The following is a 26,664-nucleotide window of genomic DNA, read 5'->3' on the forward strand; positions in this document are numbered from 1 at the left end:
CCATTTATACCCACACCAATGTAAAATATCGACTGTCCCTCATGTTTGTATATGCGCTCAAGTACACTGGGGGAATCCCAGAGTTTTACGTAAGAGGAAAACCCCACTACATTTACATTTATTCATTTGACAGATGCTTTTATCCAAAGCGCCTTACAAAAGAAGAATAATACAGCAAAACCGATTCATCTTTACGACAGCATTACGAAAAGTACCACATTACAAAGTTTCACTAGCATCAGAATAGTAATATCCAAGACATATTAGAGTGCAACAATAATATACAGTGCATTCAGAAAGTATTCAGACCCCTCGGGGCTCCAGACTGGGACTAAAATGGTTACAGATGCGACCAAAAATAATTGATTGCGACAATCATTTAAAATCTAGTCGCTGTTGGCAACAGTCGGGTTGTGTGTGTTCATACGCGGTTTCGTCAGATATTATCTTGTGAGTTATTGAATAGAGTGCGCACCAGTGTGTCTCATGCCACTTTTCACCCGTTCTGTTGTGATGACGAGCTCGCTGCACCGCACGCAACAACAAACCCAGCGTGAGTCGTGAACAAATTAATCTTTTGAACCGGATCTTTTTCATGAATCACCCGAAAAGAACTAAAGGTTTGAACTCAAGAGCTCAGGTTAGCAGTTTGAGTCAGATTTACTTTCTCAACGAATCAGCCATCAGTGAGTTCACAACTGGGAATGTAGACATTTCAAAATAAGAGTCCCATGTGTATTTCGGGCTTCTTTATAATTAAAAGTCCTGTATTGTGTACCACTTTTGTTTTTCTTCTGGTAATTATTTATTGGGATTGGAGTAGCACAATAAACTGCATCTGGGATTTCATTCAGTTTGCACTCTTGTAGTCTCTGTGTCTGGGCCATCCGGTAACAGTAAAGAAAGACAAAGGCAGTATTGTAAAACAATTTAAATTATATACACTGGCGGCCAAAAGTTTGGAATAATGTACAGATTTAGCTGTTTCTGAAGGAAATTGGTACTTTAAGTCACCAAAGTGGCATTCAACTGATGTGGCATTCAGGACATTACTGATGTAAAAAACAGCACCATCATTATTTGATAAAAAGTCATTTTTGATCAAATCTAGACAGGCCCCATTTCCAGCAGCCATCACTCCAACACCTTATCCTTGAGAAATCATGCTAAATTGCTAATTTGGTACTAGAAAATCACTGGCCAATATATCAAACACTGCTGAAAGCTATTTGGTTCGTTAAATGAAGCTTAACATTGTCTTTGTGTTTGTTTTTGAGTTGCCACAGTATGCAATAGACTGGCATGTCTTAAGGTCAATATTAGGTCAAAAATGGCAAAGAAACAGCTTTCTCCAGAAACTCGTCAGTCAATCATTGTTTTGAGGAATGAAGGCTATACAATGCTTGAAATTGCCAAAAAACTGAAGATTTCATACAAAGGTGTACACTACAGTTTTCAAAGACAAAGGACAACTGGCTCTAACAAGGATAGAAAGAGATGTGTAAAACCAGATGTACAACTAAACTAGGCTAAGTATGGCAGATTCTCTAGTTTGAGAAATAGACACCTCACATGTCCTCAGCTGACAGCTTCATTGAATTCTACCCACTCAACACCAGTTTCATGTACAACAGTAAAGCGAAGTCTCGGGGTGCAGGCCTTATGGGAAGAATTGCAAAGAAAAATCCACTGTTGAAATAGAAAAACAAAAATAAAAAGTTAGAATGGGCAAAGAAACAGACATTGGACAACAGATAATTGGAAAAGAGTGTTATGGATCTTAACCCATTGAGCTTTTGTGGGATCAGCTAGACTGAAATGTGCGTAAGAAATGCCCGACAAGACAGCCACATCTATGGCAAGTGCTACAGGAAGTGTGGGGTGAAATGTCACCGGAGTATCTGGACAAACTGACAGCTAGAATGCCAAGGATCTGCAAAGCTGTCATTGCTTCATGTGGAGTACTTTTTGATGAGAACACTTTGAAGTAGTTTAAGAAGTTCTGAAAAAAAAAATTAAATTGTAATAGTAATTTTTCACATTATTAATGTCCTGACTTTGTGATAAGTTGAATGCCACTTTGGTGAATAAAAGTACCAATTTCTTTCCATAAGAGCAAAATCTGTACATTATTCCAAACTTTTGGCCGCCTGTGTGTGTGTGTGTGTGTGTGTGTGTGTATATGTACATATATATATGTACATATATATATATATATATGTATATATATATATATATATATATATATATATATATATATATATATATATATACAGTTGTGCTCAAAAGTTTGCATACCCTGGCAGAAATTGTGACATTTTGGCATTGATTTTGAAAATATGACTCATGCAAATTGTCTTTTATTTAAGGATAGTGATCATATGAAGCCATTGATCATCACATAGTTGTTTGGCTCCTTTTTAAATCATAATGATAACAGAAATCACCCAAATGGCCCTGATCAAAAGTTTACATACCCTTGAATGTTTGGCCTTGTTACAGACACACAAGGTGACACACACAGGTTTAAATGGCAATTAAAGGTTAATTTCCCACACCTGTGGCTTTTTAAATTGCAATTAGTGCCTGTGTATAAATAGTCAATGAGTTTGTTGGCTCTCACGTGAATGCATTGAGCAGGCTAGATACTGAGCCATGGGGAGCAGAAAAGAACTGTCAAAAGACCTGCGTAACAAGGTAATGCAACTTTATAAAGATGGAAAAGGATATCAAAAGATATCCAAAGCCTTGAAAATGCCAGTCAGTACTGTTCAATCACTTATTAAGAAGATATATATATTAGTGTGTGTGTGTGTGTGTGTGTGTATATACAGGTGCATCTCAATAAATTAGAATGTCGTGGAAAAGTTCATTTATTTCAGTAATTCAACTCAAATTGTGAAACTTGTGTATTAAATAAATTCAATGCACACAGACTGAAGTAGTTTAAGTCTTTGGTTCTTTTAATTGTGATGATTTTGGCTCACATTTAACAAAACCCACCAATTCACTATCTCAAAAAATTAGAATACATCATAAGACCAATAAAAAAAACATTTTTAGTGAATTGTTGGCCTTCTGGAAAGTATGTTCATTTACTGTATATGTACTCAATACTTGGTAGGGGCTCCTTTTGCTTTAATTACTGCCTCAATTCGGCGTGGCATGGAGGTGATCAGTTTGTGGCACTGCTGAGGTGGTATGGAAGCCCAGGTTTCTTTGACAGTGGCCTTCAGCTCATCTGCATTTTTTGGTCTCTTGTTTCTCATTTTCCTCTTGACAATACCCCATAGATTCTCTATGGGGTTCAGGTCTGGTGAGTTTGCTGGCCAGTCAAGCACACCAACACCATGGTCATTTAACCAACTTTTGGTGCTTTTGGCAGTGTGGGCAGGTGCCAAATCCTGCTGGAAAATGAAATCAGCATCTTTAAAAAGCTGGTCAGCAGAAGGAAGCCTGAAGTGCTCCAAAATTTCTTGGTAAACGGGTGCAGTGACTTTGCTTTTCAAAAAACACAATGGACCAACACCAGCAGATGACATTGCACCCCAAATCATCACAGACTGTGGAAACTTAACACTGGACTTCAAGCAACTTGGGCTATGAGCTTCTCCGCCCTTCCTCCAGACTCTAGGACCTTGGTTTCCAAATGAAATACAAAACTTGCTCTCATCTGAAAAGAGGACTTTGGACCACTGGGCAACAGTCCAGTTCTTCTCCTTAGCCCAGGTAAGACGCCTCTGACGTTGTCTGTGGTTCAGGAGTGGAATACGACAACTGTAGCCAAATTCCTTGACACGTCTGTGTGTGGTGGCTCTTGATGCCTTGACCCCAGCCTCAGTCCATTCCTTGTGAAGTTCACCGAAATTTTTGAATCGATTTTGCTTGACAATCCTCATAAGGCTGCGGTTCTCTCGGTTGGTTGTGCATCTTTTTCTTCCACACTTTTTCCTTCCACTCAACTTTCTGTTTTACATGCTTGGATACAGCACTCTGTGAACAGCCAGCTTCTTTGGCAATGAATGTTTGTGGCTTACCCTCCTTGTGAAGGGTGTCAATGATTGTCTTCTGGACAACTGTCAGATCAGCAGTCTTCCCCATGATTGTGTAGCCTAGTGAACCAAACTGAGAGACCATTTTGAAGGCTCAGGAAACCTTTGCAGGTGTTTTGAGTTGATTAGCTGATTGGCATGTCACCATATTCTAATTTTTTGAGATAGTGAATTGGTGGGTTTTTGTTAAATGTGAGCCAAAATCATCACAATTAAAAGAACCAAAGACTTAAACTACTTCAGTCTGTGTGCATTGAATTTATTTAATACACGAGTTTCACAATTTGAGTTGAATTACTGAAATAAATGAACTTTTCCACGACATTCTAATTTATTGAGATGCACCTGTATATATATATATATATATATATATATATGTATATATATATATATATATATATATATATATATATATATATATATGTATATATATATATATATGTGTGTGTGTGTGTGTATGTATATATATGGATGTGTGTGTATGTATGTGTGTGTGTGTATGTATGTGTGTGTGTATATATATATATATATATATATATATATATTAGTATGTATATATTAGTATGTATACTATATATGGAGACTGTCTATGTTTCACGTTACACAGACAGTTATTACCTACATTAGAGAACTGCTTAGCGTAAAATAAACCAGTTATCTAGCGATACAGAATGTCAACGTAAAGGAAAGATTAGAATTGTTTTTGATGATCAAATTTGGCATGTACATGGATACTATATTTGAAGATCTCGTTTTATTTCTACCAACGTCATATTTTACACAAAATCCAGAACAATCGCAGTGCCAAGATACTTTGCACTAAATGAATAAAGACGTAGATGCCTTAACATTATGATGATTACTGTTGTTTTTTGCCTTTGCCGGTCTTTCTGTCCTCTTGCTTGAAGCAAGTTGCTTCAGACCTTTTTTGCTTCTTCGGTAGTACAGCTACTGGATCTCCCGTTGTCTCCGCTGCTAAAGCACGATAAATAAGTATGTTCCATTGTGTTCTGTCACCATGACAAATTCCTTGTGTAAGCATATTTGGCAATAAAGCTCATTCAGATTCTTTTCACTCTTTGCGTCACCAAACAACATTCTAAGCATAGCCAAGAGTATCTACACAGGCGACAGCCAATGAGCACGAGGATTCTCTTCAACATTTAGTGAAACACTGAAGGTCATGTGATTTCAACATGGCGAAACACATTGAAGGGGTGACCCGCACCATGTAGAATAAAACTCTTTTTAGTTAAAACTATTATGAGTATAGTCTTCATCTCATGTGAGTGTACACCATCGAACTTCACAAAAACACAATTAATTCGTTAATGTGTAAAACTTTTTACATTGACTCCAAACTGCTGAATGCACTTTTAAGTGTCATAGCAAAGGGTCTGAATACTTATGTCAGTGTGAGATTTCAGTTTTTTCTTTTTAATAAATTTGCAAAGTTATAAAAAAATCTGGTTTTTGCTTTGTTATTATGGGGTGTGGATTGTAGACTGATGTGAAAAAAATATTTAAAGCATTTTAGCATAAGTCTGCAACAAAATGTGAAAAAAATGAAGGCGTCTGAATACTTTATGAATGCTCTGTGTATTATTATTTTGTTTTATGAGTGCATGGTTACATGCTCCTGGAAAAGATGTGTCTTTAGCCGTTTTTTGAAGAAAGAGAGTGAGTCTGCTTCACGGATGGAGTTGGGAAGGTCATTCCACCAACGAGGTACAGTGAAACTGAAAGTCCGGTAAAGTGATTTGGTGCCTGTTTGTGTTGGTACAACAACACGCCACTCATTAGCAGACTGCAGGCTTCTGCTGGGAACGTAGCTCTGCAGAGATGATTTTGTGTACGCTGGAGCAGACCCGGTGACTTGTGTATGCCAGCATCAGAGCCTTGAATTTGATATGTGCATCAACCGGCAGCCAGTGAAGAGAGACAAGGGCTCTCTTTGGTTCGTTCACTTCATTGAAGACCAGATGTGCTGCTGCATTCTGGATCATTTGCAGTGGCCTAATTGCACATGCAGGGAGGCCTGCTATGAGAGCGTTACAGTAATCCAGTCTAGTTTTGACATGTGACTGACCAAGAATTTGTGTGGTATATTCAGAGAGGAAGGGTCTTATTTTCCTGATATTGTAGAGTGTAAAGCACTGTTAAGGGACACACTAATAGCAATGCAAGTTTAACACAGTAAACAAACAACTCAACCAAGCAAGTGAATACCCTAGGTCTAGGACAAGTCAAAACAATGTAGCACACACACTTAAGCGACGCAAGTTCAACACAGTAAACAAACAGCACAAGTCTAGCGATGAATACTACTCTAAAACAAAGTGAAACAATGAAATAAACACACTTCCATGCAACTGCAGACTCCTGTAGATAGATCGCTTCTCTGTTGCAGCGCAGTTCCAGTTCTACCCGCTGCAGGTCATGATAGAAAGTTATCTAAACAAACAGCAACAACTCTGGAATATCTGGATATAAAGCGAAGCAATGTAGACTGAAAAAGCTAACTCTTCCCCGGATACCATGTTTGTTATTTACACAAGTGTTCCGGGGAAATTATGTTGCTGTGGAGAAAGCTGCTTACTGACCAAGCCGCATGTATACGGGAGTAAAGGCTACGCCACTTATACAGTGCATGTAAATTGGAACGCCGCTTTCTCACAATAAGCCACTTTCTGGTGTCCCTGTAAATGTAGTCATTACGCACGTTCATTTCATTCCATGTGTATGCTGTTATTTTTTTCTGTGTAACACAAAAATAGATATATTTGTTTCTGAAAAATTTTTATGCAGCTTTTTTTATTACACATCTCTCTGGAATACTGGGTTCTGATTGGTCAATCGTGCCAGTTTCCTTACATTTAAGGGAATAAGAGAAAGTGGTTTAACACACCTGGGTTTCTTTTATTTAGCGTTCGGATATTTCTGAATAATGGTCTTGCATTCGGGGATAAAGTTATATTTTACCTGTCATCCAGGTATTGCAAGTCATCTTTCCTACTTCTCGTATCTCTCTGCCAACTCAAGTAAGCTAATCAAATAAGTTCTAGTTAAATCGATATTTCACATCCATTTATTTATTTATTTGGCTAGTAGTCATATATTATGAGGGATAATAAGCAGTCAAGTATTTTCGCAATATAAACACCAATAGAACTCCAACGCAAACCGTAGGTTGATTTCAGCTGTTTCTGGAGAATTTTCGCACATAGTGTAATTTCGATAATGACTGACTGTATTTAATCCCTTACATAACAACCAGGTTCTGTCAATGTTGGGACATTTCATTCTTGGGTGAATTATTTATTTAAAATTGTGGTTATATGCACAGCGTGCCACAAATTTATGGTAACTGAAATATTAAGATTTTGAAAGACGTCTTTTGGCTGGCCAGATATTCTGTTCACTCAAAGTATTATCCACACTAAGCCCAAACATTTGGCCTCATAACAACTTTTGTCTATTAACACTTGTGTTTGAATACAGCATTCAATGCATTTGTCCTTTTGAGTTTTTAATCGCATACAGATTTGATGCCTTGTTTAAAATGTTTAATTGTATACCTGCTAATGCATGCAGCTCTGTCTGAATTTATGTCTTGAGTTTTTCCTCATGTTTCTCATCAACAGTTTCAAAAATGTTCATAAAAGCATCCTTTGGATTTTGGACAGAATAAAACGGATGCATTTGCCCTTGGTGTTTGACATCACGTCATGTCTGATATTTAACCCTCTTTTTACTGTAGCCCGTTGAAGTGGATATGCAAACAGTAAATCTGCAGTAATTCACTCATCCTTGCTTCAGACACCAATGTGAACACCATGTTTGAATGACACCACCTTTTCAGTTGCAATTCTTCCTGAGATTTTTTTCCCCACATACTAAGCAGTTAATCTTATAGATTTAATAGACCTTCTAAAAAGAATGCATGGGTGTGACTTCTGTGACTTCATTCTTATTTAGTTACATGTTTTTTTTTCTTCCTTTCTTCAAAACATGTCTTCCTTCACCTCTTTGGTTTTTCATCTCATGGTGCACAAACTTTGTAACTTGAAAATTATTTTAAAATGTAGTCTACTTATCTATTGAATTTAATCTTGTGAATTGACGTTTTTTGTCCCCCATAGGTGTTCCTTTTCTTTTGTTCGGCTGGCTCTTTTTGTATTTGTTTTGCATCTCTTTACATCATGCTAGCACTCATTAATGGCATATCAGTCCATGTCGCTCTCTCTAAGCATCTCATGTTTCACATAGATGGAGACTAACTGGTCATATGCTATGATTTGACATCTAAATGGCTTGGTTTGTGTTAGACTGTGTCTTTGTTTGAATGGCTAACATGTCTAACCTGTTGCTGCTAATATAGTGTTTCATCTAAAACACTCAAGCTTCTCTCACTATTGCTGTTTGGTGCTTTGGTGGATAGTGTTTCACATGATTTGTGTTTGTCAATATCATTTTGAGTTTTGAGCTAGCTCTACTGTCTGTATTGTCTTTACCTTCAAGTTTTTAATTAGTTGCTGACAGTGCAGCACTCAGTAGATGGCAGCATTTTTCTGTTAGTGAGATCTTTATGTTACCATCCAACACACTCTTGTTGGATATAATAAGTTAATTTTGTTGAATATTCTCTAAGGTTTTCAAAGGTAGAAAAATGTTTAGGACAAATTCTTCCCTGTTGTAAAATATTCAATTAGTGTGCCATGTTTTAACAAAACCAAGTGCAAGATTCATTCATTCTCAGAGGTGAAATCAAAAGATAGTGTGTTTATATGTAATCAGTTTAAAAGGGATAGTTCACCAAAAAATTTTAATTCTGTGATTTACTCACCCTTGTGTTTTTAAAAAACCCCTATGAATTTCTTCTGTGGATCAAAAAGAGATGTTAGGCAGAACGACCAGTCACTATTCACTTTCAGTGTATGGAAAAAAGATGAGCAAAAAACATTAAGTGAAAATGAATGTTGACTGAGGCTGTCAGTCTCTACATTCTCCTTAAAAGAATCTTTCGGGTTCAATACAAGTTAAGCTAAATCGACAGCAATCGTGGCATATACAGGTGCATCTCAATAAATTAGAATGTCGTGGAAAAGTTCATTTATTTCAGTAATTCAACTCAAATTGTGAAACTCGTGTATTAAATAAATTCAATGCACACAGACTGAAGTAGTTTAAGTCTTTGGTTCTTTTAATTGTGATGATTTTGGCTCACATTTAACAAAAACCCACCAATTCACTATCTCAAAAAATTAGAATATGGTGACATGCCAATCAGCTAATCAACTCAAAACACCTGCAAAGGTTTCCTGAGCCTTCAAAATGGTCTCTCAGTTTGGTTCACTAGGCTACACAATCATGGGGAAGACTGCTGATCTGACAGTTGTCCAGAAGACAATCATTGACACCCTTCACAAGGAGGGTAAGCCACAAACATTCATTGCCAAAGAAGCTGGCTGTTCACAGAGTGCTGTATCCAAGCATGTAAAACAGAAAGTTGAGTGGAAGGAAAAAGTGTGGAAGAAAAAGATGCACAACCAACCGAGAGAACCGCAGCCTTATGAGGATTGTCAAGCAAAATCGATTCAAAAATTTCGGTGAACTTCACAAGGAATGGACTGAGGCTGGGGTCAAGGCATCAAGAGCCACCACACACAGACGTGTCAAGGAATTTGGCTACAGTTGTCGTATTCCACTCCTGAACCACAGACAACGTCAGAGGCGTCTTACCTGGGCTAAGGAGAAGAAGAACTGGACTGTTGCCCAGTGTTCCAAAGTCCTCTTTTCAGATGAGAGCAAGTTTTGTATTTCATTTGGAAACCAAGGTCCTAGAGTCTGGAGGAAGGGTGGAGAAGCTCATAGCCCAAGTTGCTTGAAGCCCAGTGTTAAGTTTCCACAGTCTGTGATGATTTGGGGTGCAATGTCATCTGCTGGTGTTGGTCCATTTGTGTTTTTTGAAAACCAAAGTCACTGCACCCGTTTACCAAGAAATTTTGGAGCACTTCATGCTTCCTTCTGCTGACCAGCTTTTTAAAGATGCTGATTTCATTTTCCAGCAGGATTTGGCACCTGCCCACACTGCCAAAAGCACCAAAAGTTGGTTAAATGACCATGGTGTTGGTGTGCTTGACTGGCCAGTAAACTCACCAGACCTGAACCCCATAGAGAATCTATGGGGTATTGTCAAGAGGAAAATGAGAAACAAGAGACCAAAAAATGCAGATGAGCTGAAGGCCACTGTCAAAGAAACCTGGGCTTCCATACCACCTCAGCAGTGCCACAAACTGATCACCTCCATGCCACGCCGAATTGAGGCAGTAATTAAAGCAAAAGGAGCCCCTACCAAGTATTGAGTACATATACAGTAAATGAACATACTTTCCAGAAGGCCAACAATTCACTAAAAATGTTTTTTTTATTGGTCTTATGATGTATTCTAATTTTTTGAGATAGTGAATTGGTGGGTTTTTGTTAAATGTGAGCCAAATTCATCACAATTAAAAGAACCAAAGACTTAAACTACTTCAGTCTGTGTGCATTGAATTTATTTAATACACGAGTTTCACAATTTGAGTTGAATTACTGAAATAAATTAACTTTTCCACAACATTCTAATTTATTGAGATGCACCTGTATGTATGTATATATATATATATATATATATATGTGTATATATATATATATGTGCGTGTGTGTTATTATTGATAATATTGATTACCACAAAAAATAATTTTGACTCGCCCCTCCTTTTCTTTAAAAAGAAAAAATCTGGGTTACAATGGAAGTGAATGGTGCCAATCCGTAAACATTAAAATACTCACCGTTTCAAAAGTATAGCCACAAGATGTAAACAAAATGCGTGTTAACATGATTTTAGTGTGATAAAATCACTTACCTTGTCTGTGTTACTTTATATCCAATTTTACAACTTCATTGCCATGACAACTCAATGACTTAAACCCTAAAACGACTGTAAAAACGACGAATTAAACAACTTTACAGCTCAAATATCACAAAAGTTTTCACAGAGAAATTAATGCAAGTGCTTTTATAAAATTATAAGCTTCACATTTCTACCTTTTAAACACTCCAAAAATTGGCCCCATTGACTTCCATTGTAAGTGGCCTCACTGACAACATTTACATGCACTTAAGAAAACTTTTTTTCATGGTTTTTGCATTCCTTACGCTGTTTAAGGGATTAAGAGAAAGTAGTTTAACATGCCTGGGTTTCAACTGTTATAAGCAACATGGCATTAAAATAGCTTTAAGCCTCAATAATTCGCTGCAGCTACAATACTATGAGAATGCGCAAAATGACTGACAGGCAGAAAGCGTCAGAGACCGCGGCCCGCAAACACATTTTTGTTTGCTGTTTACAGAGTCTAGAGCTGTCACAGAGACCGGTGAGATTTCATGATGAAAAAAATCGCTTCGAGCACCTTTAAATTATATTGAACCCGGAATATTCCTTTAAGACATAGATAAGGTGTGTAATCATTACGAAGGTGGTTGCTTTGTAGGACGTGGGCTTTGAAGGCAGTGGTTTACTGAGCATCCTCAAATTACAATTAGCTTCAAATAAACGAGATGGCTTTCACAGGACAAATGGAAACAAAACGTATCAAAGGTTAAGACTTTTTGCTAAGGTCTAATTCATGCTACGGTTGTTTTCAGTGTCAGTTGCCGTTTCCTAAATCATTAAGCTTTAGTGGTGTATGTTTACAGCATGCGGTGAGCAGTGGGGTTTGGTGGGGTGGTCTCGTCGGGTGTGCAGTTGTTGAACTGCCATGCTGTGTGTATAAGGTTGAGACCATACAAGATGTGGGCACGTTTGTATTGGCTGATGAGGAGTCCAGCCTCAGCCATTAGGTTCATGCAGTAAGCTTTGTAGAAGACTCAGTCTACATGGAGTCGTCTGTTGATTGTAACAGGTAAAGTCCACTTTACTGAGGTACAAGATGCATAAATGTGTCAGTTGAATTCCTACTAAGCAAATAGATTTTAAGAGTCAAAATAAAATTCAGATTGATGAAAAAAGTAATCTACTCGTATTCCAACCAGTTTTTGTCAAGGTGTTTCAGTGAGATTGAATTATTTTTATTATTTTCTTCTCACCACAAAGTGTGTGGCAAAAATAATGACTGTTTTCAAACAGGGTTCCCAACACTCCCCTCCACCCTCAATGTTACTATGGCGGGATGCCCAAACAAACAGAGCAAAGATTTGATAGTACCACAGTGTTTTTGTGAGGAAATCAACCAACAAATGAATTACTTATAGTTATCTCTGTATATTAAAGGGATAGTTCACCCAAAAATGAAAATTCTCTCATCATTTACTCACCCTCATGCCATCCCAGATATGTATGACACAAAGTATGATTTTTAGAAGAATATCTCGCCTCTGAAGGTCCTTTCGATGCAAGTGAATGGTGACCAGACCATTCAAGCTAAAAAAAATCACATTAAGGCAGCATAAAAGTAATCCATTTGACTCCAGTGGTTAAATCCATCTTCAGAAGTGATATGATAGATTTGGGTGAGAAACAGATCAATATTGAAGTCCTTTTTCTTACCACTTTCTCTTTCACAGTTTGAAAGTGGAGATTTATAGTAAACAATAAATAAATAAATATCTGTTTCTCATCCAAAGTGATTGCATCACTTCTAAAGACATGGATTGAACCACTGGAGTCATATGGATTACTTCTATGCTGCCTTTTTGTGATTTTTGGACCTTCAAAGTTCTGGTCACCATTCAATTGCATTGTATGGACCTACAGAGCTGAGCTATTATTCTAAAAATATCTGTTTGTGTTCAGCAGAAGAAAGTAAGTCATACATATCTGGGATGGCATGAGGGTGAGTAAATAATGAGAGAATTTTCATTGTAGGGTGAACTTTTCTTTAAGGGGTGATAGGAGTAAGTAATTTAACATTGAAATTGTACACTTTACCTTTGAGGTATCTACTGATGTCATTGCTGGAAGTATATTGACTTCTATTGTTGGTTTATCATTACTGAAAATTGTTATATTTGTTGCTGCTTTGATAGTCATAAAAGTGTTTTTCCTCCATAATATATTTCACGTGTCACCCAGACATACTCCCAACATAGCTATGATAAGCCTTTAAAGTTTTGTGTCTGAGTCTGACATTAGATTGAAGTGTGTTTAAAGTGAGTTACACCCTTTGGACGTGTGTTTGAACAACCACTTGTCCTGTACTGAAAACATTAGCTGGCTCTCTCATGCTTGCTTTTTCTGCTTTTACATGCTGCCTCTTCCCTCCTGATTCAATTGTTCCTTTGTATATTAATATGGGATGTCCTAAAGGTAAAACAAAATGCATTTGTTTTGTTTTTTACAGATTGAAAATCCTACTAATGCTGAAATTAGACTATTACGTTTTGTCTTTGTTTCATTATGCACTGGCTATAGTTATGTCTACGAGGGTGAATCTCATGAAAACTTGTCAAGGTCACATTTAAGGGCAATAAATCTTCATTACTTTCATCTATAATTCTAGCAATAATTTTATTCTGAATTGGGATTCCATTTCTTTTTGTCATTTGTTATCTCACAAATCATTTGGACAGTCACATTAAGAATGTCATATTAACAAACATCCAATTTTTCTTCATACTTTTACTCTTTTTCAGACACATGACTCAAGCTGACCTAAAAAACTCTACATTTTGGTTGCGGGCCAGTGTTGGTGCAACCGTGTTTGCAGTTCTTGGCTTCGCCATGTACAAAGCTCTCCTCAAGCAGCGGTGATCAGCACAACCAGCATGTTAAAACAACTCAGTCCTCCCCTGATAAACAACAAAACCCATAGTCCCTTATTCCATCCTTTTTCCTTTTCAAGAGAAGACTAAATGCATAATAATAGATGGCTACATTTTGTATATAGTTAAAGAGAGAGTTCACCCAAAAATGAAATTCTGTCATCATTTATTCACCTTCATGTTGTTCCAAACCCATATGACTTTCCTTCCTCTATGGAACACAAAAGAAGATGTTAAGCAGCATGTTAGCCTCAGTCACCAGACATTTTCACTGGAGTGAGAAAAGATGCAATAAATGTGAATAATGACTTAGGCTAACATTCTGTTAAACATCTACTTTCGTGTTCCATGGAATAAAGCCATACAGGTTGGGAATAACATGAGGGTGATTAAATGATAAAAGAATGTTCATTTTTGGATGAACTATCCCTTAAAACGGCCTTTCCCAAACCATGTGTCTTTTCCCATAAAGTGTTACATGACCTTCTGTTCCCTTATCAGCCGTGTGACGGAACAGTTTATTTATAGTATAGCAGGACCTGAAATTGCATCCTCTGCTGTTTGGGCATGAGGTTTTTAATTTATACACACTGATATTTTCCTCAGGTCAGTATTAATTGGTGTCACCTATATTGGAAAGACAAAGCAGAGGGACTAGGTTTACTGATAGGTGATAGAACACTGTTATATATATGTATATATCTTACTAGACATTCTAAAATTGCCTGTAGTTAGTGAACAAAATCATATTTGAACTCTTCACAATAGAGATACACATGTGCTTGAGAAAGTAGCACTGAAATAAAGCCATTTCTCACATGTAAAGGTAATTTTACTCATAGTACATTGAAACTGTATTAATTTGTTTGTCTTTTGTCTGTTTTGCCATTGCTTGAAGCAGGCATAGAACAAGGGATTCTTTTTATGCAGCCTTGTTTTTATTTTGATAAGTTATATTTTTTCTTTTCCTGTTTACCATGGCCTTTATAAAGATTATGCACAGGAGACTCTCTGAATTGAATTCGCCCCTTTTTTATGTTAAAGGGTTTGTTCACCCATTTACTCACACTGTCATTCTAAACCCATATGTCTTCTGTGGAACACATAGGAGTCCCCCCTCCCCGCCTCAACATCTCTTATTGTGTTCTACAGAAGAAAGCCCGTCATATGGGTTTGGAACAACATGATGACAGACTAATTTTTGGGTGAACTATCCCTTTAAGTAACGGTGAGATGGAACGAGACGAATAAGATCTGCATACTACATTAAAAAGACTTTATCAATTAACTTTTCCTACTAACAATCATGTATAGACAAAGTTACTAAAATGCTGTTGTTTCAGATCTTATGCTTATGTAACTTTCAGCACAATTTTCCCCATTCAAAACCATGGAATTGTTGCATTTCTGAGTTTTCAAACATTTACAATAAATAATTGTGTGAATAATATTGTGTGTGTTTTGTTGGCTTTGGACACAGTAAGCTTAGCTAGCACATATATCAAGTGAAAAGAACACCGAGTGTTAATTTGTCATAATTCCTTACATTTATATAGCACTTTTCTAGACACTCAAAGCACTTTACATTGTATGGGGAAATCTCCTCAACCACCACCAGTGCGATGGCAGCCATAGCGCACCAGAACAGCCACCACACACTGGCTATTGGTGGAGAGTAGAGTGATGTAGCCAATTCAGGGATGGAGATTATTAGGAGGCCATGATATATAGGGGCCAATGGGGGAAATTTGGCAAGGACACCAGGATTATACCCCTACTCTTTACGAGAAGTGCCCTGGGATTTTTAATGACCACAGAGAGTCAGGACCTCGATTTAACGTCTCATCTGAAAGATTTTTTTTTTTTTTTTTTTTACACAGTATAGTGTCCCTGTCACTATACTGGGGCATTAGGACCCACACAGACCACAGTGGTGAGCACCCCCTGCTGGCCTCACTAATACCTCTCCCAGCAGCAACCTTCATTTTCCCCAGGTGGTCTCCCATCCAGGTACTGGCCAGACTCAACCCTGCTTGGCTTTAGTGGGCAACCAGGCAAGAGCTGCAGGGTGATATGGCTGCTGGTAGTAGTAATAATGAGGGAAAGACTGTGTGCATATTTAAAAAAAAATTAAAACTGCAAAAATCTCCACTATATTAAGGCATTTAAATGAGGGAGGATAGCCCCTGTCTTATTATATAAAGATCAGAAGTGAGGATGTGTCAGTTTCAGGAAAAGAGAAGTCATTATGTTCATTTGTGTATGGTGAAGTGTAAGCACTAACTGAATCAGATCGGAGATGAGCATGTCGACTGGAGTTGAGGTGCCGGCCCTGCTCTGCCAAGGCTTTCTGAAGAAACGCAAAGACAAAATGGTATGGATCTATACAGTTGTCCATATTGTATTTGTGTATGTAAATGTATTTGTCTTTTGGAAAGGTGCAAAAGACAGTTGTTACAGATATACATTCATCAATTATATTTTAGAATGCATACTTATGTAGAGTTAAATGATATTTTGTTCTCCGTGATTTAATATATTTTCATTAGAAGCTTCGGTGGGTGACTTACTGGTTCAGACTTCACAACACAACGCTTTTTTTCTACACTAAGAAACATGGAAGTGCAGTAAGTATTTCAGAGTTTGATTTAATATCATGATTTTTCTATGGTTTATATGATGTATTTTCAGTTAATATGATTCATTGATTGAATATGTACATGTAAAGACCTGCAGTGTTATTACACTTACAGTCATATGATTTCCCTTTTCAGTAGTTTCTAACTTATTTGTTCCCTCTAATTTAGAGCGCTCTTGTTCAAATAAACTTATTGAAGTTTCATTCTTCCTAAAATTGTTATTGAATGCTTCAGTTAATATATATATATATATATATATATACACTCACAGGCCACTTTATTAGGTACACCTGTACATCGACTTAGTCATGCAATTATCTAATCAGCCAATCATGTGGTAGCAGTGTAATGTATAAAATCATGCACATATGGGTCAGGAGCTTCAATTAATTTTCACATCAACCATCAGAATGGGTAAAAAATTTGATCTCAGTGATTTAGACCTTGGCATGATTGTTGGTGCCAGACAGTCTGGTTTGATTATTTCTGTAACTGCTGATCTCCTGGAATTTTCACGCACAACAGTCTCTAGAGTTTACTCAAATGTTGCCAAAAACATAAAACACCCAGCGAGCGGAAGTTCTGTGGGCGAAAACGGCTTGTTCATGACAGGGGTCAGAGGAGAATGGCCAGACAGGCCCAAGCTGACAGGAAGGTGACGGTGACCCAAATAAACATGCTAAAAGCATTTCTGAACACACAACACGTCGAACATTGAGGTGGATGGGCTACAGCAGCAGAAGACCCCTCTGGGTACCACTACAGTCAGCTTAGAACAGGAAACTGAGGCAGCCTCAGTTTTTTGTTCTTGGCTGACAGAAGTGGAGCCCAACGTGGTCTTCTGTTGTTGTAGCCCATCTGCCACAAGGTTCGACATGTTGTGCATTCTGAGATGCTATTCTGCTCACTACAGTTGTACAGAGTGCTTATCTGAGTTACTGTAGCCTTTCTGTCAGCTCAAACCAGTCTGGCCATTCTCTGTTGATCTCTCTCATAAACAAGGCATTTCCATCTGCAGAACTGCCGCTAACTGGATGTATTTTGTTTTTGACACCATTCTAAATAAACTCTAGAGACTGTTGTGTGTGAAAATCCCAGGAGATCAGCAGTTACAGAAATACTCAAACCAGCACGTCTGGCACCAACAATCATGCCACGGTTGAAATCACTAAGATCACATTTTTCCCCCATTCTGATGGTTGATGTGAACATTAACTGAAGCTCCTGACCCATATCTGCATGATCTTAGATAATCGCATGAATAACTAGATGTACAGGTGTTCCTAATAAAATGCTCAGTGAGTGTATATATTTATTGCCATTTTGCAGAAGGCTCTTGTAGGTATGGTTATTAATCCATTGTTTCTCAAATTCAACAGTTAGATCTCAGAGGACAATATTACATATATGAGGTAAATTGCATTTGAAATATCCAGCATCATTGTGTCATTGTTTTGGGGCTGGTAAATTGATACTTCAGTGTTCCATTGCAATTTAAGAGTCTATCATATGGTTTAACAGGTTCAGTCTGTGCGAGAGGTGAGCAGACCGGAGAACAAATGCTATCTATTTGAGATCACAATGAAAAACGGGAAGAAGAAAATGCTGGTGAGTTTCCAACTTTTGACTTGAGTCTATAATCTGCATTTGAGGATGTGGACTACCACCAACTACTACTTAACAATGGTATTTTGTTGACCTTAAACACCTACAGAATAATGATGACTTTTTAAAAAAGGAACATGCGTTGACCTTATGACTCAAAGCACTATGAATACTGTCTTTATCATTTCTCCATATCTATGTTTTGCCGTCCTAATACACCAACAATACAATATGTTCAAATGCACTTAAGTTAAAACTACTGATCAGAGCAGCGTTTCCCAAAACATCGCAAGCTTAAGTTGATTGTAGAGACCATTGGCGCCAATGGTTTCTACGATATACTTAGGCTTACGAAGATTTGGGGAAATGCTGCACAGTTTATTTTACGGTAGAGGCTATTTGCACTAAGTGTAAATAGCAACAAAAAGCATCCACTTTGCAATAAGTGCAAATAGTGTTAGATGCTATTTACATCCCAGTGCAAATATTGCAGATACTATTTGCACCCCTAATTAAATACTAATGTACAGTATAGGGGCATCACTGGAGTGTGTTTATTTAGAGTCCTACAGAAACCCTACACCAACCCATACCACTAACCCTAACCTTCTTTAATTAACCATGGTTTTACTACAGTAACCATAGTATTACCATGGTATTTTGTAGTAAAATCATAGTAACCAATAAATTAAACATGGTTACTATATTAAAACCATATTACTGTAGTAACACAATGGTTAATTGCATTAGAACTACATCTTCCACCAAAAAACATGGTTACTTCAATATTACCATAGTAAAACCATGGTTAATTTTACCCAGATCAAACCTTTCTCTCAACTCCCCTAACTTCACTGTGACAATCACTGCAAAGAAATCAGTCTCTATATTCATTTTTATTTATTATTATATGTAGTTTAAAAGGAAATATTAATAGTGGAGACTGGAAACAGGATGGGAAAAAGTGGGACAAAAGGCAGAATCAAACCTGGGTTGTACACACAAAAAAAGCACATCCACACCGTCGTTACACTCCACACCTGTGTAGCAACACAGGGGTCACAATTTCTCTTCAATTTCTGTTTTCACCTGACTGTTGGAGTGCAAATAGCCACGTTTTTTCCTGTCATATTTAATCTATTGTATTAGATTAGATTTAAGTTTAAAAAAAAATATTTGCGCTATAAAGTGTCCAGGTTTCTGCGCTACATGCATCACCAAATGGATAATATACACTGATAAGCCAAAACATTATGAGCACCTTCCTAATATGCCGTTGGTCCTCCATGTGCCACCAAAACAACGCTGACCTGCCGAGGCATGGACTCTACAAGACCCCTAACGTTGTCCTATGAAGTATCAGGCACCAACACATTAGCACAGATCCTTCAAGTCCTGTAAGTTGCGAGGTGGAGTCACTGTGGATCAGACTTATTGGTCCAGCACATCCCACAGATGCTCAATTGGATTGAGATCTGTGGAATTTGGAGGCCAGAACAACACCTTGAAATCTTCATTATGTTCCTCAAACCATTACCTAAGATGTGGCAGGGTACATTATCTTGCTGTAAGAGGCCAGTGCCATCAGGGAATATCATTGCTATGAAGGGGTGTATCTGCTCTGCAACAATGTTTAGGTAGGTGGCACGTATCAAATTGATGTCTACATGAATGGCCAGATCCAGTGTTTCCCAGCAGAATATTGCCCAGAGCATCACACTCCCTCCACTGGCTTTTGGCTTCCCAAAGTGCATCCTGGTGCCATCACTTCCCCAGGTAAACGGTGCACACATACATGGCAATCCACATGATGTAAAAAAAAAATGGGACTCATCGACCAGGCTACCTTCTTCCACAGCTCCAAGGTCCAGTTCCGACGCTCACGTGCTCACTGTAGACACTCTGACCAGCCTGCTACTATGCAGCCCCATACGCAGCAGGGTGTGATGCACTGTGTGTTGTGACACATTCCTTCCGTAACCATCATTAAAATTTTCTGTGACTTGTGCCACAGTAGACCTTCTGTCGGTTCAGACCAGACAGGATAGCCTTCGTTGCCCTCATGCACCGATGAGCCGTAGGCGCCCAACAGCCTTACGGCAGTTTGTGGTTTATCCCTTCTCGGACCACTGTTGGTAGGTACTCACTACTGCTGACCAATAGCACCCCACAAGCCTTGCCGTTTCAGAGATGCTCTGACCCAGTCATCTGGCCATAACGATTTGGCCCTTGTCAAAGTCGCTCAGGTCTTTACTCCTGCCCATTTCTCCTGCAATCAATGTTGACTAGGAGAACTGGTTGTTCGCTAACCATCTAATCTACCCAGATCTTGACATGTGGCCTTGTTAGGAGATGATCAACATTATTCGCTTCATCTGTGAGTGGTAATAATGTTTTAGCTCATCAGTGTACATTCATGATCTTACACCAATTATGCTTAATAAGAAGACAATGTATAAGGTCAAATGCCTTAAATGGTTTTCTTTTATAGCGATGAGGTAATAAACAGTTTAAGCATAAAACTATCACATATAGATTTTTGCCCATTCCCCCTTTTTCGTGTTGCATGCAAACACCTTTACTGGTGTTATACTGGCTTAATTATGGGGGCAAGTGATTTTGCGCATGCTTGTTTACATTTTGATGTCAAAAGCAGGAAATAATCAGATTATTCAGACACAAATCTCATGTAAACACGGGTTTCACGGTAGCCAGTTTTCTTGAATAAGATGATTTTTGATCATTATCAGCATAACCACAGTTTTCCTGACCAACCACTGGGCAGCGCCATGATGATTCTGATTGCCCCTGAATCGTTTTCTGGTTCCGGTCTCCATAAGAAGCAATGTAAAAAAACTACAGAAATGAGCGAACAACCATTTTAAGTGTTAGTCGAAGTAAAAAGAGTTCAGGCTCAACTTGTGCAGTTGTTGGCTGTCATAACATCTCGAAGTAGTTAATGATCAACGTGACTAACCTGGGGTCATCGCTTCATATCATCTACTCACTCGGGTTAAAATACGGTCATCGCGACTTTGTAAAGTATCAGCACTATGGAGCCACATGCTTTTTTTTAATTTGGTAATTTTTTACAAATAAAATATGCTAAACATCACATTTTCCGTTAAAAACACACACACAGATACGAGTGAACACTGGAGACCAGAAAACAGGCTGAATCGTTGAACACTTCAGATAGTCCCACCACAAACTCACATAATTGGTTGAGCCAATGTTGCTCTTTTTTTCTGCTCAAACAAACAGGGCAATATTTTGATATTGCCAAAGTGTTTACACTTTTAGAAGAAACCTTAGAAGAAGGCTTACTTATAGTTGCTTATAGTTGTCTCTCTACATCAAGCTAGGCAGTGTCGACGCTACGGGGGAGCCTTGCCCTCTCACTTTTGCCCTCAACTTCAAACACACATCAACCACCAACGTTTTAGTGCAGTGGGTGGACTTTTCAGATGGTCCCTTACGCACCGTGGGCAGATATACAACGAACTTCAAACCTAAAACTTCCATGCTTAGAATAAATGGTCTGCCCAGGAAAAAGTCTCTTTGATAGAAGCAAAAAAAAAAAAGGAGAATGGATGGTAATACCACCATACAGTACAGGACTGGTCAAGGATTAAGATAATCAAATCACAAAATAAAATGTACACAGTTATCATTCTCAAAGTGTGGCCCCCTCAAAAATTCCAAATGTCCCCCCAGGTATTACATACTGGCACCAAATCTGAAGCTGGGATAGGAGAACGTATTTTAATAAAGAAAACAATCAGATACTTCACTTTTAAATGGCCAATGAAATTATCCTCTGTAGCTGTACAAACCCTGATTGTGAATTGGGTACTAACAGGCTGCAGATACAGCTGATGTAAGACAAGAGTGGATGAACCAGCTGTGGAAAGCCATGCTGCTCAATGGACCACCTGACAGAACTGGACCTGTCACTGATGGGTACCGCTGCACAACAAGACTCTTCATGTCACTGGTTGCTTTTGCAAGAGATGCATAATATTCTGAATGATTTGTGTGTGATTGAGATTAGGGAGACGGTGTCAGGTAAAAAACCTGAAGCTCGGTCAAGCCTTTGTGAAAGTTCATATACTGAGACCACCAGCACTGCAATGAACAGTAGATACCTCTCTTTTGATCAAGAGTCATTCCAGTCCTTCGTTGGTAAGTCCAGCACTTCTTCAATTCCACTTCCAACAGCACAATTATCACCTGTTGATTTCTTATGCTTTTCTGTAATACTTTTATCAAAACTGTAAATCTGAAGTTGAAAAATGCATTTACAGGAGCCTATGAAGATTCTCACTCAATCTAGTCATCAAGAATTTATTTAGGAGGATCTAGATCTGTTTTTTTCTATTTATTTAGGAAATGTCATCTAAATGGCTTCATCATTAGGATACTACATTGACTGCTACAAGGCCACTGATTTGGCTGGAGGATTCATCTCATATGAGTGTTCATCATTTTAAACATAATAGAACTATTCATTTCTTTAGTGTAAAATAAATACATTTTTGGAATCTCCACCATTCACCCACTGAGGAAGCCACTTCATCCAGATGCAACTAATAAAATCCAATTCCATAACACATTTATGACTTCTCATAGCTTTTTTGTTGTTATTGTGACTGTTCTCAGATTCTGACACACAAGAAAGTCTGCAAGCAGACAATGAAATGGAGCAGAGTACTGAAGAGATTTTACTGACAGACTTTGACTATGACATTCTCCCACCACCAAAACGTCTGCATAATGATCTTTTTTCACACATGTTGTACCTATTTTATGTATGATATGGCAATTTATTACTCCTGATGATTGATTGATGATGATTTCTAATGATTGGTTGCAGCCACTGAAGAAACCATCTATGACACACACCCTTCCAACTGGCCATCTAATGAGGGAAAGCATGGTAAATTTCCACCCCCTTTTCTCATGAACTCACATTATTATTTACACTACTTAGATTACTCTATAGACTTGCATACTGTATATCCACCTCTGTGTGCTGTGATTATTCTCCTTTTTCAGTGGTAACTGATAGCATCTATGATGTCCCAAACTCCATAATCAGGAAAATGACTGATCATACAATTGGTGAGCAGTTGAAAATTGCATCAACACATTATTGTTACAAACAAAGATGTTATTTAAGCTATCGGTGGGATTTTCATGTCTTGATTTGTCCAATGCCAAGTGCCGTTGGATATAATCAAGTTAACTTGTTTGAAAATTAATATGAAACATACTGCAGTCCCCAGCAGTGGATGTGTATGATTTGTTTGCTTTTGCAGAATTTCACAGCAGTACTGGGAGGGCAGAGAGTGGAGGTCTTTTGAGTGACATGATAGCCTGTTTGGGCAGTGAATCTGCTGCATGGGTCAAAACTGCTCCTTTGTGAACCATTTTGAGTCACTTTGAGCAAGATGGAGATAACAATAAGTTTCTTTGATGTTTTCTTTTTGCATCCAAACTGTCATCACTAATGTGGAATAATGGACAAATATGGTCATTATGCAGTGTTTTAGAAATGTGAAAACTGTTTCCTCTAAGGTAAGTAGGGAAGTGCCAATGTCATTTTCCATTATTGGTCCTGAACTCATTCTAAATAAATAAATAAATAACTAAAATGAACGTGACAAAATTACAGACAGATTATAAACAGTCCAGTGACCGTTTGGAGGCAGAAGAATAATTCAGAGCATTGTTCCACCCCAATTAAACCACTGCCTATATGTTATCAATTGAATGTGATTTATTGATGCCTACTTAGTCAAATTTAAATTACAGAGCTCATATAAAATAAAAGACATTTTCAAACCTAGAAAATTAAATGCCAATAATTTATTTTATTTTTTTTTTAAAGCAAAACAACAAGCTGTCTTTTTCTATGTAGTTATTAGGGTTACTTTTACTTATCCACCTTTTTCCTGAACGTGGAAGTGTTCCACAATTCGACTGTTTCCAATTTCCGGTCTCCAGTGTTTTCACTCGCATCGGCGTATATTCTTATTGGGTAATGTAATGTTTAAGGTATTACGATTTGTAAAAATTGTCAAAAAACATGCCGATACTTCACAGAGACTGGTTTTTTTTTTTTTTTTTTTATAGACGGTGCCTCACCTGAGTGTGTAGATGACATGAAGCAATGGTCTGTGATAAGTTATGTTGATATCATTAATTATTCTGAGCTGTTATGACAGCTAACAACTGCACAAGTTGAGCCTGAAATTCATTTTTACACCAAGTAACACTTCAGTGGTTGTTGTTCTCCTCTGGTTCTTTCATTTTGGCAGTTTTTATTTGGCATCTCGAGACCAGAAATACAAAACAGGCAATTAGAATCATCATGGTGGCGCCCAGTGGTTGCTCAGGAAAATTGTGGATAGGGGAGACAGGAAGGCAGTTGTAAAGGGTCAGTTGTTTTGGGAGAAAGTAAATTTAAAAATGTGCAGAACATTCGATTGTGTCATCAATTTTTATGTAAATGAAACAGAAATATTCTTGTTTTGATTGTCTTGTTGGTAATCAGTTGGCATGATTGAGATGTGTCATTGCTGAAGTGTAGCTGCTTTGAAAAGATGTGTATTGTGAAAAATGTTGGTTGAAATTATTTTTTATTTTTTTTCAAAACTGTAATCACGGAAAGAACACATAACATTTGTATGTGTTTTACGCATGTAAATTTTGTTCATATTAACTAACATTTACAAAGTACAAAAACTTTCATAAATGCAACAAAAGGCCTTGATCACAGTCCGCGTGTCGTCACATCCAGCTCCGAATAGTAGCGAAACCAAACGTCCCACCATCGATCTGTCTGTGGACGATCGCAGTTATTCTAAATAAATTTAGCCAACTTGGATGCACTTGACAGAAAACATCAGACGTTTAATTGTTTCTTTGGATTAACAGCACTTCACCATATGTGTTATCTAGCACTTTAATGTGTAATAGTATTTGAGTGAGGCGATTATCAGCGCAAAGTTTTCCCAGTTCATTAGGAGCTGCCCGCGCTGTTCAGCTCACTCTCGGAGGATTATTGTGCTCAACTCAAGTCCGAAGAGACAGCGTTTAAAGGAATAGTTCACCCAAAAATTAAAATTTGCTGATAATTTACTCACCCTCAGGCCATCCAAGATGTGTCTGAGTTTCTTTCTTCATCAAAAAAGAATTTAAGACTTTTAGGATTTCATTTCAGGCCTCCTCCTCTAAACAATGCAAGTGAATGTCCTCCATTTTTTGACGGTCCAAAATGCATATTTAGGGTGCATCAAAATAATCCAGTCTACAAATAAAGAGTCCAGTCGACAAATAAAGGTCTTCTGAACAAAAACGATTGATTAATTTTAGAAACAAAACAATACTTATATACTTTTTAACTACAAATGTTCACTTCCGTACATCTCTTTTATTATTATTGCTGAAAACGGAAACATACAGAAAAATAAGTGTACAGCAGATAATATCAACAACAACAACAACAACAACACTAATAAAAGAAACAATTAAAAATAAAATAAAGTTAAAAAAAATAAAAAAACTTCCGTACATCTCTGTGAGTGCTCATGAGAGGGATGTAAGCTGGTTGGTAAGGTCATGTCACGTGGAGGAGGAGTCAGGAAGCATGTCATTGTTTACATTGGTTTTTTTTTTGTTTACATTTATTTGGAAATGATTTTTTTATTTTATTTTAAATTGTTTTGGACTGTTTTGGTTTGTGAAGGGCACAAGTTTTTCTTGTAAACAATGAAGAGCTTCCTGACTCCGCGTGACCTTACCAATGAGCTTAGTCATCCCTCTCGTGAGCGCACGTCACAGAGATGTACAGAAGTGAACATTTGTAGTTAAAAAGTATACAAGTATTGTTTTGTTTCTAAAAATAATCAATCGTTTGCGTTCAGAAGAACTTTATTTGTCGACTGGAGTCGTGTGGATTATCTTGATGCACCCTAAATATGCATTTTGGACCGTCAAAAAATGGAGGACATTCACTTGCATTGTTTAGAGGAGGAGGCCTGAAATGAAATCCTAAAAATCTTAAATTCTGTTTTGATGAAGAAAGAAACTCAGATACATCTTGGATGGCCTGAGGGTAAATTATCAGCAAATTTTCATTTTTGGGTTAACTATTCCTTTAAGTGTTTTAATGTCGTTGTTTTCACTACTGTAAATATAATACAGTTGTAGACACTGGGACGTTTTATTTACATTGCATTCGGTCGCGAGTGGACGCTTCCCCCATCATCACACTTAAACCACAAGGATATAACTCCACGTTTACAACGATTAAACCAGTTATTTTCTGTAATCGGAATCTGGGATGGAAAGGTTTCTTTATTTTAACATTTTTAAATTGATCTTGTGTCGTACATGGAGATTATAATAAGTCAATTCATGAAAGCAATGTGATCATTATCATCACAAATACACTGTATAATCTTTACTCTGAATATTGGTTTTTTATTTACTGTGTATAGTCTTGTTCTAATGCTCTTTAATGTAACATACTCTTGTTTGTATATATTCTTGCATTC

The 26,664-nt window shown here is 37.6% G+C and overlaps 2 protein-coding genes across 7 annotated transcripts in view; both read left to right on the forward strand.

Moving 5' to 3' along the window:
- LOC127451103 (mitochondrial Rho GTPase 1-A-like) overlaps window positions 1-15,297 on the forward strand; it is a 33,177-nt gene extending 17,880 nt beyond the window's left edge. For all 5 annotated transcript variants that reach the window (XM_051715529.1, XM_051715531.1, XM_051715530.1 and 2 more), the window contains one exon: window positions 13,728-15,297. In XM_051715529.1, coding sequence (XP_051571489.1) covers window positions 13,728-13,845 — 118 coding nt within the window. In that variant the 3' untranslated portion in view covers window positions 13,846-15,297. The remainder of the gene's footprint in view (window positions 1-13,727) is intronic.
- An 859-nt stretch (window positions 15,298-16,156) lies between these two features.
- LOC127451107 (uncharacterized) lies at window positions 16,157-25,237 on the forward strand. Of its 2 annotated transcripts, XM_051715539.1 has the most exons (10): window positions 16,157-16,230; window positions 16,406-16,483; window positions 17,875-17,907; window positions 18,017-18,103; window positions 21,963-22,063; window positions 22,155-22,285; window positions 22,763-22,867; window positions 22,977-23,039; window positions 23,159-23,224; window positions 23,422-25,237. In XM_051715539.1, exons 1-10 carry the CDS (start codon window positions 16,162-16,164, stop codon window positions 23,526-23,528), a joined length of 840 nt encoding a protein of 279 aa, XP_051571499.1. In that variant the 5' UTR covers window positions 16,157-16,161; the 3' UTR covers window positions 23,529-25,237. The 2 variants fall into 2 exon arrangements, with proteins under 2 accessions (XP_051571499.1, XP_051571498.1); XM_051715538.1 differs by having other exon boundaries at window positions 23,159-25,237.
- The last annotated feature ends 1,427 nt before the right edge of the window (window positions 25,238-26,664 follow it).

The sequence above is a fragment of the Myxocyprinus asiaticus genome, chromosome 14 (assembly GCF_019703515.2).
Source record: "Myxocyprinus asiaticus isolate MX2 ecotype Aquarium Trade chromosome 14, UBuf_Myxa_2, whole genome shotgun sequence".
Classification (NCBI taxonomy): domain Eukaryota; kingdom Metazoa; phylum Chordata; class Actinopteri; order Cypriniformes; family Catostomidae; genus Myxocyprinus; species Myxocyprinus asiaticus.